Genomic DNA, 15,697 nt, shown 5'->3' with positions numbered 1-15,697 from the left:
ATGGGTGCAGGCCCAAAATTTGATATAAAAAACACATTGGAATAAACCATAGTTGGAATAAACCATAGTATATCATTCAATATAAAATGGTTTCTCGACCCCCCCCCCAAAAAAAAAACACAACAACAATTGGGTGTACATTAAGTCAAACTCTATTGGATTTGAAAATACCCTACCTGATGTACTGAACTGCTGTTAGCAACTTTCATTTTGTTCAAAAGTAAACTAATTGTGATATGTTACCAGTTGGAATTTTCTTAAATTTTTTTTTATTAAATTAAATTGTTTTTAATTATCTATTTCTGGTAACATAAGAGCACAATTAACAATCAGGCCTTTTTCTGCCTATCTCACGGGTCCTATTATAAGTCGGACCCATTCCCAATGCCAAATATGGGTGTTTTTTCCCAATTATCAAACAAGAGGGCCAAGATGGCCCTAGTTCGCTCACTTGAGAGGAGTCAGTTCATTCAATCTTTACCAAACGTCAAACTTGACCTAGATAATGTCCAGACAAACATCCTGGTCAAATTTCATCCTTATTGAACCAAAACTCTGGCATATGGAGTGTTTTTATTTTTGTAAGATTTGAACTGGTGACCTATATTTTGAGTTGACCCTCCTTACCAAACATAAAACTTTGCTTACAAAAATAAATATTATGAGCAAGATTCATAAAATCTGAAACAAAATTGTCACCTCTAGAGTGTTTACAAGGATTTTGTATAATATAATGAAAATTTGGACAAACTTAGGGCAATAATAATCGCATTAATTATGTGATACATATAAAACCAATCTTTTCACCAAGTTTCATGATGATTGGGCAAAAAATGTGACTTCTAGAGTGTTCACAAGCTTTTTTTACTATATAAATAAAATAAACTGCCCCCCCCCCCGGCAGCCATGTTATTCAACTGACTGGAACCATTTTCGAACTCAACTCTCATATCAAGGAAACAAATGTTCTTATCAAATTTCATGAAAATTGGGCCAAAAATGTGACTTCTAGAGTGTTCACATGTTTTCACTTAATACATATAGAGAACAAGGCACCGCCTTGCAGGTGCAGACTGCTCATCTATTTTCTTTTTAAAGGTGAAGGGACTCTCAATTTCAATCACAAAGGAGGGAGGGGTGGAGTGAAGAGGGGTGTATAGTGTGGGGGTGTGGACATTTATAACATTATCTTCCAAAAATGCGGGAAAAAAAATGAAAAAAAAAAAATTATTATTTTTTTTTTGGGGGGGGGGGGGGGGGGTATAGTGTGAGGGTGTGGTGGTCATTTGTGAGATGATCTTCAAAAAAAAAAAAAAATTAGGGGGGGGGGGGGGGTTGGGGGGAGGGGATTCTTGGGTGTGATGGTTGGACGGTATTTCAAAAATAAAATAATAAAAATAAATATTTGTGTTTTTTAACCGTTTCAAAAAAAAAATTAAACAAATGGGGGGGGGGGGGGGTGGGGTGGTGGGGGGGTATAGTGCGAGGGTGTGGTGGTCATTTGTGAGATGATCTTAAAAAAAAATAAAAAAAAATTAGGGTTTTTTTTTGCGGGGGGGGGGGGGGGGGGGGGGTATAGTGTCACGGTGTGGTGGTCATTTGTGAGATGATCTTCAAAAAAAAAAAAAATTAGGGGGGGGGGGTCGGGGGGGAGGGGATTCTTGGGTGCGATGGTTGGACAGTATTTCAAAAATAAAATAATAAAAATAAATATTTGTGTTTTTTAACCGTTTCAAAAAAAAAAATGGTGGGGGGTGGGGGGGTATAGTGTGAGGGTGTGGTGGTCATTTGTGAGATGATCTTTAAAAAAATAAAATAAAAAAAAAAATAAAAAAAATTAGGGGTGCGGGATTCGGGTGGGGGGGGGGTGAGGGCACGGGGGATGGTTTGGGTGGAGTCTATTGTGGTTTGTCAGGTAAGAGTAGTTTTGTCAAAGTATCAATCAAATCTAATCATAAATAAAGAAGTTATGGCAATTTTAGCAAAATTTAATAATTTGACCTTGAGAGTCAAGGTCATTCAAAGGTCAAGGTAAAATTCAACTTGCCAGGTACAGTAACCTCATGATAGCATGAAAGTATTTGAAGTTTGAAAGCAATAGCCTTGATACTTTAGAGGTAAAGTGGACCGAAACACAAAATTTGACCATATATTCAAAGTTACTAAGTCAAAAAAGGGCCATAATTCCGTAAAAATGACAACCAGAGTTATGCAACTTGTCCTTTTACTGTACCCTTATGATAGTTTGCGAGTGTTCCAAGTATGAAAGCAATATCTATGATACTTTAGGGGTAAAGTGGACCAAAACACAAAACTGAACAAAATTTTCAATTTTCTAAGTATAAAGGGCCCATAATTCCGTCCAAATGCCAGTTAGAGTTACATAACTTTGCCTGCACAGTCCCCTTATGATAGTTAGTAAGTGTTGCAAGTATGAAAGCAATAGCTTTGATACTGTAGGAATAAACTGGACCTAAACACAAAACTTTTCCAAATTTTCAATTTTCTAAGTATAAAAAGGGCACATAATTCTGTCAAAATGTCAGTCAGAGTTACATAACTTTGCCTGCACAGTCCCCTTATGATAGTTAGTAAGTGCTGCTAGTATGAAAGCAATAGCTTTGATACTTAAGAAATAAAATGGACCTAAACACAAAACTTAACCAAAATTTTCAATTTTTTAAGTATAAAAAAGGCACATAATTCTGTCAAAATGCATGCCAGAGTTATCTAACTTTGCTTGCCCAGTCCCCTCATGATAGTAAGTAAGTGTACCAAGTTTGAATGCAATAGCATTGATACTTTCTGAGAAAAGTGGACCTAAACGCAAATCTTAACCGGACGCCAACGCTGACGCCAAGGTGATGACATTAATAGCTCATAATTTTTTTTCAAAAAATAGATGAGCTAAAAATGCCCCGCCCACTGGTTGCCATGTTTTTTCATCAATCTGGAGCATTTTCGAACTCGTCCAAGATATCAATAAAACCAATGTTTTGACCAACTATCATGATGATTGGGCAAAAATTGTGACTTCTATAGTGTTTACAAGGTTTCTCTATAGCCAAATAAGGAAAACTGCCCCCCCCCCGGCAGCCATGTTATTCAACTGACGGGAACCATTTTCAAACTCAACTCTCATATCAAGGAAAGAAATGTTCTGACCAAATTTCATGAAAATTGAGCCAAAAATGTGACTTCTAGAGTGTTTACATGTTTTCACTATATACATACAGAGAAAAATGCCCTGCCCACTGGCAGCCATGTTTATTCACCGATCTGGACCATTTTCGAACTCGTCCGAGATATCAATAAAACCAATGTTTTGACCAACTTTCATGACAATTGGGCAAAAATTGTGACTTCTATAGTGTTTACAAGGTTTCTCTATAGCCAAATAAGGAAAACTGCCCGGCCCCCCCCCGGCAGCCATGTTATTCAACTGACCAGAACCATTTTCAAACTCAACTCTCATATCAAGGAAACAAATGTTCTGACCAAATTTAATGAAAATTGGGACAAAAATGTGCCTTCTAGAGTGTTCACATGTTTTCACTATATTCATATAGAGAAAAATGCCCCGCCCACTGGCGGCCATGGTACTTTCACCGATCTGGACCATTTTCGAACTCGTCCGAGATATCAATAAAACCAATGTTTTGACCAACTTTCATGATGATTGGGCAAAAATTTTGACTTCTAGAGTGTTTACAAGGTTTCTCTATAGCCAAATAAGGAAAACTGCCCCGCCCACTGGCGGCAATGTTTTTCAACAAACCAGATTCACTTTTGAACTCAACCAACATATCATTAAGACAAACATTTTGACAAAGTTACATGAAGATTGGGCATGAAATGTGACTTCTACAGTGTTTACAAGTTTTTTCTTTTTTTTGACCTAGTGACCTAGATTTTGACCCGGCACAACCCAGTTTCAAACTCGGCCGAGATATTATTGGGGAAAAGCTTTTGATCAAGTTTCATGAAGATGTGACAAGAAATGTGGCCTCTCGAGTGTTTTATTAGCAAATGTTTACGGACGGACGGACATACGACGGCCAAAGACTGGTCAGAAAAGCTCACCTGAGCAATCAGGTGACCTAAAAAATTTCCCAATTTCCGACCGAAATAATCGAAGCAGATAAATGCGTTTCCCGGTAGGTACCGTGTTTTAAATAATTTGCGCCGTGTTTTAACGCACCAATGGGAATTCCGCGTAGAACGTCATCGTAAAGAGTGTTCCATAATGCAATTTTGGGATCTTGACACTTCAGACAAAATGGCGGCTGCCTGTGTCTAGGTTACAATATACTAAAATATTTTGGAGTGCAATGCTATACTCTCTAAAAACATGAACATCATTTATAAGAAGACACAATTCTCTGTAGGGGCACTTGCCATGACTTTATTTTAGAATGTTTCTTTGTGCAGGTGGTAGGGAAAACATTGATGTTTAACAGAAATTCACTCTTTTGCTTGAAGGTTGGAGACTACATGAGACTTTGACAGATGGCGGGAAACCCTTCTCAACTGGTACGAAGCCGGTAAATAGATGGCCATAAAACAGTGACCACTGATTCCCGTCAAGTTCTTTCTTGCATAACGTATGACCCCCCTTTTTTACTGTTTTAATCATTGCGGCTTGGAATGCTCTTGTGACCTCTATGCATTTCTTAAGACACATTTACGGTCATTTTCGGTCAGCTTTTAAATATTGAAGTGCTGAATTATTCAGAATTATCAGGTATGTATTCAACAAGTGATAACCATGTGTACGCATTAAATATTGTAAATTGGTTGAGAATCAATATTGATGATCTGGGGTAAATAAATGTGGACTAGTTTCACTTTCAGTGCCCTCACACTACTTTAGGGGAATGGGTCCGCAGCCCTTAGAAGGGGGATTTTTTTGTAAATGGGGGAATTTTTATAACAAAACACAACAACTGTGTTGAACTGTTAAAAACATATATTTCTATATATGTGACCGTCTATAGGACAGAAAGGTGGACTTTTACTCAATCTATATAACAGTAATCTTATTTTAAAGTCCAAATATATTGCGGTTGAAGGGGTCCAAAGATCGCGACCTAGATATATCCGGCGCGCAATATAAATTGTCAGGTTATTATTGCATGTTTAAGTATGCATTAGCATAATTTGGCAATCTCAAAACACGCTATTTTCCTACCTTATTGAAGTATGTATTATATCCATATGTTATTCATTGGTATAAAACAAAACATTATTCCATGTAAGTATTTTCAAATTCGTATAATTAAATTTGTAATCCGAAAACAATTGCCAAGTTTTATTGTTCAAGAAAGCATGCACAAATTAGACCAATGTACAAAAAAACAACAATGACGTCATCTTATCCTCATGGAAAGCATGGTGCATTTTGACAAACTGAGGGAGCTTTGCCTCTTAATTAAAAGTAAGTAGTTTACACTGTATCTAACGCGCAAAGACTGTTGAGATAAGTCAGTATTGACTTGTGACATTTACAGTTAAAATTGTATACACCTTCATGTGTGCACTCAGCGTTTTGGCAGTTCAAAGCGATTTCAAGAGAGAACGTTAACACCCGAAATGACCTTATGTTTGGCAAGAGGAGTTATTGTTTATCGCAGTACACAGGTATTACAGTGACGTACCATGAAACCAAACAATCTGGTCAAAACTGGATCATGAATGTCGGATTAAACAGAAAATTGAAGTGGGTGAACAAAAGGGTAAAATACTAGCTTGTACCTGATTTTATCTCCGCAAATTCTCAGATTAAAACATGTTATTTGGTGATTATGCTCGTCACATTTTTGGGAGCCATAACCATAGCCGATTTGTGATATATTTGACAACGCAATATAACGGACAGTGATATATTGGAGTCAATTTTCAACTATATATCAGCGAATTTTTTTCTCATTTTCTGAAGGGGAAAATAATCAGTTTTTTGGGGAAAAAAGTAAACTTTTCAGGTGGGGGACTGCAGCCAAAATTCGGCGGCAGATTTGATAGATTGAGGGCCCTGACTTTCAAAGTTACTGTGGTTCGAAAGAATAAATTTGGGTAAAACATTACGGAAATCGGACCCAGTGTTAAAAAAAGTCGCATAATTCGAAGTACTAACAAAGTAAAATACGATAAATTGACTCGAAAGGCACACAAAAACTGAATGTTTTGTGGGGAAAATTTACCTCCAGTCAGTCTATGGTAATATAACCCAGAATCTAATTCTTCTTGAATGCTCTGAGCTTTTAAGGGTACATACGTACAGAAGGGGTTTCTGAGCACGCAAGTGATGAACATTTGCCACTGCCAGATTCAGAGTCACTACCCTTTGTAGCTTCTTAACATTTCAATACTGTACATTTATGATGTTCAGCTTTACTTATATGTTTAAAAAATGGTTGCATTCAGACATTTGGCAACTTGAATTTTGAATAAAAATATGTTGAATGCAGGTTGTTTGACTATGAATATTCATAAAAAATCCTTAATGACAGATTGAGCTATGTATTTTATGTGAACTTCAAGCATAACAAAGTCTGTTCAGTGATTTTTTTTGCCCAAAATTACAGCCGATATTCAGCTGCTTCCCAATTGCAAAAAATGATTACAAATATTTGATTAAAATTTCCCCAAAAAAGACAAAATTTTCCCAATAAAGCCAATAAGATTACAATGTTATTTAGCAATAATTTAGAACGAGTGCTGATCGAGCTTGTCAAGTCGTCGCTGAACGACAACTGACTTACGTATTGTTCGCGAATTTAGCCGAATACAATTTTACGTTGCTATCCACATCTCTCTCTATATTGCGGAGGATACCGACAATAGTCGATGTATCCCGATTGTAAAGGCCTGTTTTTTACACACTTCCAAGATGGCAGCAAGCAGGCGAGAAATTTGCGATGAGCGGCGAAAATGATAAATAACATTCAAATTAACAACGGATATCATATGGTTATTACGGAATAATTTAATGCGTGTGTCCATTAATGTGAATGTGCATCACGGAAATCAGTGTTGGGAAATTGGAGTTAGTCCACCAGTACTCACAAAGTTAATGCATTTAAGATGAGTATCGTTCAAAAATGGAAAGAGACAAACATGATATGATTTATATGTTAGTGGATCTGTGTATAATCAGATTCATATGCATATTCTGCTTTATTATGTTTGTCACGCTTTATAGTTTACTGAAATAGCATTGAACGGAGGATGTCAAGTGAAATATGTTGAAAGGTAAAGAAATGAAATAAATTATTTTAACTCCATTTAATACAACATTGACATAGCAAGACCACTAAAGCATTTTTTTATATAAATATTTGTTAATGTTTTCACCATATGATATTTAATATAAAAAAATACTGAATTAAATTCTTACTGTTAAAGAAGTTATGATTAAATGGTATATTTAAGAATCTATATAGATTATTGCAAGTTCAATTTGAATGTGGAAGGATATTAACTTAACATTGTCTTCATTGTAAGGACACATAAAATTAGCACTTTAGAATATAAAAATGCTGTCAAACATACTTTAATATATATAAATTTTAATTCAGTTCTTATAATCATATTTATAATGTTTCCCAATTTCATGGTTTATCGCGCTATTTTTCCCAATTTCATGGTTTATCACGCTAATTTTCCCAATCAAAATGGCACAGGCTGTAACAAAAAAAGCAAAAAAATCACTGCTGTTGTTGTTTTTTATCATACACATACTTACGTTAGCAGTGGACAATGACTGTTGCATGGTAAAAAACAGTTTAATACTTTCTTGGCAATACCTATGTATGAAAACATTTTATTTATTTAATCATTTAATAAGAACAAATAAAAATAATTTCCCAAATAATGCTTTCCCAAATAATGCTTTTGTCGATGAAAATTCTTCCCAATTTGGAAGATTTCGGGACTCGAAAAATCCCAATTTTGCAAGGTACTTTTTCCCAAAATAGACAGAAAAAGGCCTGAACAAAATCACTGAACTTATCCAACCAATGCAACATTAAATGATTTACATTTAAATAATTATTTAGTTTTTGAAATGTAATGTCGAATTTCTTTATTCCCACACTGCATGGTTTGCCATGCTAGTGCATTGACAACGTATTTATATAGCCATAACAATTTGCATGGGTGACCTAATTCCGGTGGTTTTACAACAGCCGGAGGGTTCTCCACTGCAATTGGCAATTAAAGTGCTGTGTTTACACTAGTGCAATTGTCTGCTTCACTTAACAATTTTTGTGGAAATTTTCTTGAACAGGAACAAACAAATGTTCAATTATGTATGAAATATGGATACAGATGCAGGGAATAATCTAGAATTTACTATCTATGAGTCCCTGAACTCGCAGATTTTAGACCAATAAGTCCCAGGCCAAAATTAATGAGTCCAACTTGAAAAAGAATGGGTCCCAAATTTTGTAAGATATCAAGTTGTGAAGAAAATGAGTCTTAATCACACTAGCTCGAATACTATATTTTGCAATAAACTTTTAATAATCTCAAAAACATGTTGAAACCAAAAAAGCAAATTCACGGTCATCACTATCTTGTTTGCCTTCACATAGGCTTAAAATTATCTGTTACACGAATGTAACCAGTTACAACATTTCAACTTGATTCAAATCGATGATAATATTATTGTAAACATCCGAATTGCAAGCTTGATAATATTATTGTTAACGTCCGAATTGCGAGCCGTTGTCCTACCATTATTAAAGTTTAGAGTTGTTTGTTTTTTATTTAGCTTCATTACCTTATTTCGGAGGCATTTTTTCTGTATTATTTATGACTAAGTTACAAAAAGTTAAAGCAGGTTTTCATCCAGGGACTCTAGAAAATTATCATAACACACTCTATTTAAATGGTCGATTCTAATTGGTTTGTATTATACAGCAGCAGCTCGACTAGAGCCAATCAAAAGACTTGTTGCAGTCTTCAAGCCTCATTGGTTAAACTCAGCCTTCATCGCTACACTTTAGACTCATACCCAAGACGGTTCGTACTTAACGTGATTCGCGAATGTGTTAACGGATTTGTTTCAGCTATGCGTCTGAGTGGACGCACATATTTCAAAGCTTTGCGTCTATTTCGATATTTGTGCATCATAGACGCGGGACGCACATGTAGATTATTCCCTGCTGATGGGTTAGTTTAGTTGAAGTAAGACAGAGTGTTGAAAGAGTGTTTAGTTTGCTCAACCTGCTTTGCACGCCACAGAGAAACAGGCTTGGGGAAGCTACACTGGAGTCCCTGATTAGACTTTGTCTGCACACACAGAGACTTGGTGAAAAGGAGGTCACCAGAATAATTTATAAATTCGCTGAAAAGCCCAGAAATGTTGAACTTTGAACATGAACATAACATGTTTATGAATAAAAGAGTTTGAATTATGTTTTTCTCCCTCTGTATGGTGAATTATAGTGTTAAAACTTGATTTTGTACTGTTACTAGCTAAGCATATAAATTTCCCCCTTTTCCCCTTTTAAGCGCCAATTTCCCCCCCCTCAGGGGCCCGACCCCCTTCCCCCAAAACTGAAAAAAAACACACTGCGTCTGGTGGATTATACGACTGATTTCAGTGTGAATCAGGTAGTTTTAAATAATATTTACCTTGAGTTTGTATTTACACGCAGGGGTTTTTTTTAGAAAAAGGGGAAGACGCTGGACGCTGGGTAAAAGGGGAAAATCGAGCGCGAAAGAGACATATTTGGGGAAAGAATAAACACTGTTCATTTCAATGTCTATAACTCGCCTACAGACTTCAGGTTTTTTTTAGAAAAAGAGGCATGTCTCTGACCTTTTTGTTCTTAAACACACGAACAAGAATTATATTAAAGTCAAAGTCCTAAATAAAGTTGCAGGTGTAGATCTAATAATGGGAAATGTTTTCAACTGGGGCCGGGGAACGATGTCAATATTATGATTTCAATTTCATGATGAATGGGTTGACGATCTAGATTTGCTACAGTATTGGAAGGGAAAGGTGCGGCAGCTGCCGATTGTCTACTTTCACTTTCACAATAATCCGACAGTATTAATCGATGTTGATTACATGTACCTCCGAATCCTGCTTGGTTTCAACGGTTTTTGATGATTCATTCTTAAAAAATGCGTCAACGCAATTAATATTTTCCGAGTCCGAACGTTTTATTTTGTTCGTGTATGAACGCCAATTGTGAGACTTTTTTCTGTTTAAAGGTTTATATCTTGGCTTTCACATAACCCGGATGAAAATTTGACTGGTTTCCGGTAATTAATTGACGAAACACCCTTCTCGCGCAAGACCGGAATCCAGTAAAATAGTCACATGATTAATACGATTAGTTGCCCGGTTTCCATGACGTAATTTAAGAGCTATATATAGAATCACTGGGATTCCCAGATTTGAGTGTTCGTCGGGAGAGAGAGAGAGAGAGATCATTGTACATGGTGCAAATTGGATAAGTGTCGACTTCCCAAAAGAAAAAAAAACATTTCTTTGAGGGTAAAATATTATATTTTGGTGAAAAATTATATTTTTGGAGGGGAAATGGTATTTTTAGGGGAAAAATTCTGGTAGGGGAAGACGCCGAATATCGGCGTCACTTTCTTAGTAAAAAAACCCCCTGACACGGTTAATTGTTTATAAAACAAGCCAGAATAATCTAAAATACCAGGAAATGTCATTCTGAATTTGAAAACACTTGAGCACATGGTATGTTACTAAAAATAGAAATAGCATCATATAACCGTGAAATCTCGGGAGATTTGCATTTCAAGAAAGTCTGTCACATCACTGTTTTTCTCGATATGTAAGAGCAGAAAAGATAAATTTTAAATGTTTAAGATAGTATTTTGTAAAAGAATATATCAGTTAAATGTGAAAAATGTCAATCTTTCCGATCAAGTGGTTGATTTGGGCAAATAACTGCATTTAAAAGCTGTTTTGGACAGGTCTTTGTTAACTTTCAACTTTTTCGGGAATTTCTGGTTGACTTTCCTAATGGGGTTGGTCCATAACTTAGTCAATATAAATTGCCGCCATAGAGTCTTTTGATGATTTTTGCTTTGGCAGACTCTTGGCGTCAATAGTCCACTCTATCTTTTTAATAGCGAAAGTTTTCCTTCTTTGTCTATATTAATGCGCAAGGAATTTGGTGCGCAACATTCCAGCCCCGATATCAGACAGTTAATATCAACGGATTGCAATAATATTTACATACCTGTGTAGATAATTCATTTCTCAATAATGTTCCGTAAGAATTATGTAATGAATCTTTCAATTTTGCACGCCTGACCAATTTAAATCAACACACTACTCACATTTTCCATTCCAATCGCTGTGCCCGCTGTATACCGCAGGTAGATTTTAATCGATAACGCAGCCTATTACACTGTAATGCCTTCTTCTGATTGGTTGATATTTAAATATTTCATAACATGACGAGAGGTCAGTGATTGTACTGTGATTTAAGCAGAAGTTTAACTGAAACAAATTATGCCTTTTAACTTCAATTCGACGCTATTTGAGGTAAAAATGGACTTCTTAACTAAAACTTTATGAGTTGGTTATGTTATTTTGCAATTTTAAGCATATTGATATTATAGCATTGTATTCATTTTTCCTTATGGTTTTTACAGACCGGAGTTTCAGCGTTCAGATTTATTCTGAACGCGAATTATTTCAGCTAGTCCATAACTATAAAGTCGCGCCAGTCAAAAATCATAAAAAGTGACATTTAAAGTTATGATAGCCAGAACTATGGAAATATAGGTCTTCACAATTATTGGTATGACGTCATCACAAGATTCTTGTTCTTAACGTAAACAAATATCACTGGAATTAGGTCTCCACCAGAATAAGAGCACTTGACCATACTCAACACGAGGATACTTTATGTAACAAATAAATTGTGTATTAACTATTTTTCTGTTATAGTCAATAGCATTCTGAATGGGGCTAACTATCTCATATCTGATTCCTTTTTTTCTGCACATTTATTGACATATCTATCCAATTGTCATGTCACAAATCGTTTTTTGATAGATATATGAAAATGATGACTAATATTTAAACCCGGAAATCTGTTTACGATGTTTACCTAGACCTCTTAAGTAAGTAATATTTTAATTAAATTTATTTATTATGGTTTTCTCTCGATGTCAATTATAAACTCAGTAATTATGAATACATCATAATGATGTGTTGAACTATAATCACTTACGCATAACATCCTTGGCTTGAAAACGAAATTTGAATTTCTAAATGGCGTCGGTAAACACACCTGAACGAAGTAATTTGTACCTGTAGGTTACCGTATACTAAATATTTCAGGTGTGCTATATATAAATGTTGTACTCTCTAAATAAATCAGCACCAGATATTCGAAGACGCTATTTTTCTGTATCGGCATATTTATATTTACTAAAAGACATTTTTCAGTTAATGACACTCGTTTTGCGGATCGTTTCTCGACCTAGTGCAGAGAAAGGAATTATTATCATATTTTTTTTTGTGTCAAAATTTAAGACTACGGAGCGAAAACTAACGTGATGCGGGTTACAATCTACATCTACATCATGCGTCGGCGCAATCACACTTGATAATTACGCGACGGGTGATGCTAGGTCAAGAGAAAGATATGAAATGATAGGATAGATAGAAGAGATTTGATAGTTAAAAGAATAGAGATAGTAAAAAGTTTTGCCAGCTTCGTTTTCTCCTCTTCAACCCAGACCTCTCCGGTTACGGTGGCCGCGGCCGGCACAGCAACGGGAATCACTAGGGGTTACTTGAAGCTGGACACCTAACAGTGATTAGAAGGTGAGTGAGGAAAGCCCCTGCTAGAAGGATACCAAGTCAGGGGCCTCTGCGACTTACGCAGGGAGGTGGTTCCAAACGGATATGGTTCGTGGAAAGAATGAGTTCTTGTGGCAAGATGTGGATGTAGACGGCTGGTGGTACTTCTTGTTATGGTCCTTAGGGCGACTTGGGGCTTGTACAAGGTATTGGTTGGCTGGGATATCCACCAGGTCATTGATGATTTTGTACAGCATGGTGAGTTGCGCTTTGGTCCGTCGTGACTCGAGCGTCTCCCACCCCAAGTGCTCGATCATGGAGGATACGCTGCTGGTGTTGTGGTATCGGTTGGTCACATATCTAGCAGCCCTCCTCTGTACCATCTCGAGCTTGTAAACCAGGTCCTTTGTAAATGGGTTCCACACTGTGGAGCAATACTCAAGGCCTGGCCGGACAAGAGAAGTGTATGCCGTGGTCTTGACCTTCTCATTGCTGACGCGTAGGTTGCGCTGGAGGAAGCCGAGTGTACTGTTTCCCTTTTTCGCCGTGATGTCCATATGGTGGTTCCGTGAAAGGTTTTGGGACAAGGTTACTCCCAGGTACTTGGTAGTCGAGTCAGTCTCGAGGATGTGGTCTTTCAGGGAGTAACGGAATATGATTTGGTTCCTCTTTCTGTGGACACGGAGAATGCTACACTTCTCTGGGTGAAAGTCCATACCCCATTGTTTCTCCCATTCGGCTAGCTTTATCAGGTCGTTTTGTAGGATCAGGCAGTATTCTTCCGAGTTGATTTCCCGATAAACCACACAGTCATCTGCGAATAGCCTTACTCTGGATGTGACATGTAGTGGCAAGTCGTTGATGAAGACAAGAAATAAGATGGGTCAGAGGACGCTTCCCTGAGGGACTCCGCTAACGACGGGTGCTGGCTCGGATGTTGCTCCATCAACGACTACCTGCGCGTGCGATCTGTCAGAAAGGCTTCAATCCACTTCAAGGTGTAACCCCTGATGCCATAGTGGTTGAGTTTGGTGAGCAGGTGACTGTGCGGGACCCGATCGAATGCCTTGCTGAAATCAAGTACAGCAAGGTCATGTTGTTTATGGCGGGCCATGGAATGGACGAGCTCATTCGTCAGCGCCAGTAGCTGGGTTTCGCAGCCCCGTCTTCTTCTGAAACCGTGTTGACAGTCCGTGAGGATGGCATGTCTATCAAGGTGGCCCATTATGTTGCTCACAATAATGTGCTCCAGTATCTTACATGCTATGCATGTCAGTGAGACCGGCCTGTAGTTGCTGGCTTTGAACCTTTCCCCTTTCTTGAAAATTGCTGACACATTGGCTGTCTTCTACACGTCTGGTATACTGCGATTTGATAGGCACTTGCTGTATATAATGTTCAGAAAAGGAGCACACTGGTCTGCCATCTCTTTGTAGATGCGTGCGGGAATTAAGTCCGGACCGGCCGCTTTCTGTACATTAAGTTTCCTGAGAAGGGCACGTATACCTTCTGTGGTTATGTTTATGTCTGGCATGATAGGTGATGGTTCGCCCTCAGGTGTTGGGATGCTGGAACTGTCCTCCTTGGTGAATACCGAGTGTTATTGTCGGTTTAGGATGTTGGCCTTTTCAGTCGGATCGCCGTGTAATTTTCCTTTATCCTTCAGTGGAGCTACCCCACAATTATCTTTTCTTAAGGATTTGATGTAATTCCAAAAAAAATTCTGTTTCGAGTGTTGTTCTGTGTTAGTGAGATCAACTTCAATAAAGTTTTCAATATATTTCCAGTATTCTTGTCTTTCCTGTTTCTGGGTTTCTTTCTATGCGTGAAGGTATCGGCGTCTATCCTTAAGGGAACCAGTTGATTTAAATTTGGAATGAAGTTTGTTCCGTTTTCGATGTAGAGACTTGATTGTTTTTGTGATCCATGGTTTTTGGACTTTGTTCCCTGAGAGAATCTTTGTTGGGATATACTTGCTGATCAGCGACTTCAGTTTGTTCTCGAAAGCCTTCCAAGTGTGGTCGACTGAGATGTTGGCTGTATTTTCCGTGAACTCTGGTAGGTAGGCAGACAGTTCATCTCTGAGACTGTCGAAATCAGCTTTCTTGTACAGGTGCACTTTTCTTGGAGGCTTACGAACTCTCATTGGGCGAAGACTGGATTCTACAAAGATGGCATCATGATCCGCTAAGCCAGGCAGTACTTCGCAGCGATTTACGAGTGATTGGTTATTGGAGAAGAAGGAGAGAATCAACTAAAATAGAAGCAGGAAAAATAGTTAAAAAAACACCAATGAACTTTTATTCGTGTGAAGAATTTTCTTTCAGAAAATGTATTGTTATGGGGGTCCCTAAAGGCGAAATGATGACATTTTATTTGTTTTGGCTAAAGTTGAAGGTTGTATATATTAACATACACAGAGGACATAGAGCAGCACTTACGCAATGTGCACAGTGATCCTTTACGTGAGGTTCCACTGGGTGACTGTTCAAGGCTAGAACCAGAAGACCCGCCAGAAATTCCTTTGGACACAAAGGAGCCATCATTGTCTGAGGTACGTACAGCATGTTGTGAAGAAAGCATGGACAGGCTCATCCCATGCAGGCCCGAATGGCATACCTTATCGAGTCTATAAGATGTGCCCAGGCATACTTCGGAAGCTAAGGTCCCTACTTAGAGTGATTTGGAGAAAGGGCAAAATCCCGGATTGCTGGAAGAGAGCGGAGGGAATATTCGCCCCAAAGGAGAAGGACTAAAAGGAAATTGGTCAGTTCCGGGCAATTTCTCTCCTCAACGTAGAGGGAAAGATATTATTTGCAGTCCTAGCCAAGCGACTGACAACGTTCCTTACAGACAACAACTACGTTGATACGTCAATTCAGAAGGGTG

General features: G+C 37.7%; 2 protein-coding genes across 3 annotated transcripts in view; both read right to left on the bottom strand.

Moving 5' to 3' along the window:
- The window catches only part of LOC127881250 (contactin-5-like), a 68,411-nt gene extending 56,028 nt beyond the window's left edge, over positions 1–12,383 (bottom strand). For both annotated transcript variants that reach the window (XR_008049978.1, XM_052429003.1), the window contains exon 1: positions 12,234–12,383. Coding sequence is in view for 1 of the 2 variants with exons in the window: in XM_052429003.1 (XP_052284963.1) it covers positions 12,234–12,237 (4 nt within the window). In the remaining variant the exon portion in view is untranslated. The remainder of the gene's footprint in view (positions 1–12,233) is intronic.
- A 502-nt stretch (positions 12,384–12,885) lies between these two features.
- Positions 12,886–15,375, bottom strand: LOC127831167 (uncharacterized). The gene is made up of 4 exons (XM_052356161.1): positions 15,274–15,375; positions 14,782–15,062; positions 13,765–13,980; positions 12,886–13,639 (listed from the first exon to the last, which is right to left on the bottom strand). Exons 1-4 carry the CDS (start codon positions 15,373–15,375, stop codon positions 12,886–12,888), a joined length of 1,353 nt encoding a protein of 450 aa, XP_052212121.1.
- Between the last annotated feature and the right edge of the window lie 322 nt (positions 15,376–15,697).

Source organism: Dreissena polymorpha, chromosome 5 (assembly GCF_020536995.1).
Source record: "Dreissena polymorpha isolate Duluth1 chromosome 5, UMN_Dpol_1.0, whole genome shotgun sequence".
Classification (NCBI taxonomy): Eukaryota; Metazoa; Mollusca; class Bivalvia; order Myida; family Dreissenidae; genus Dreissena; species Dreissena polymorpha.
This window is presented reverse-complemented; position numbering and strand designations above follow the sequence as displayed.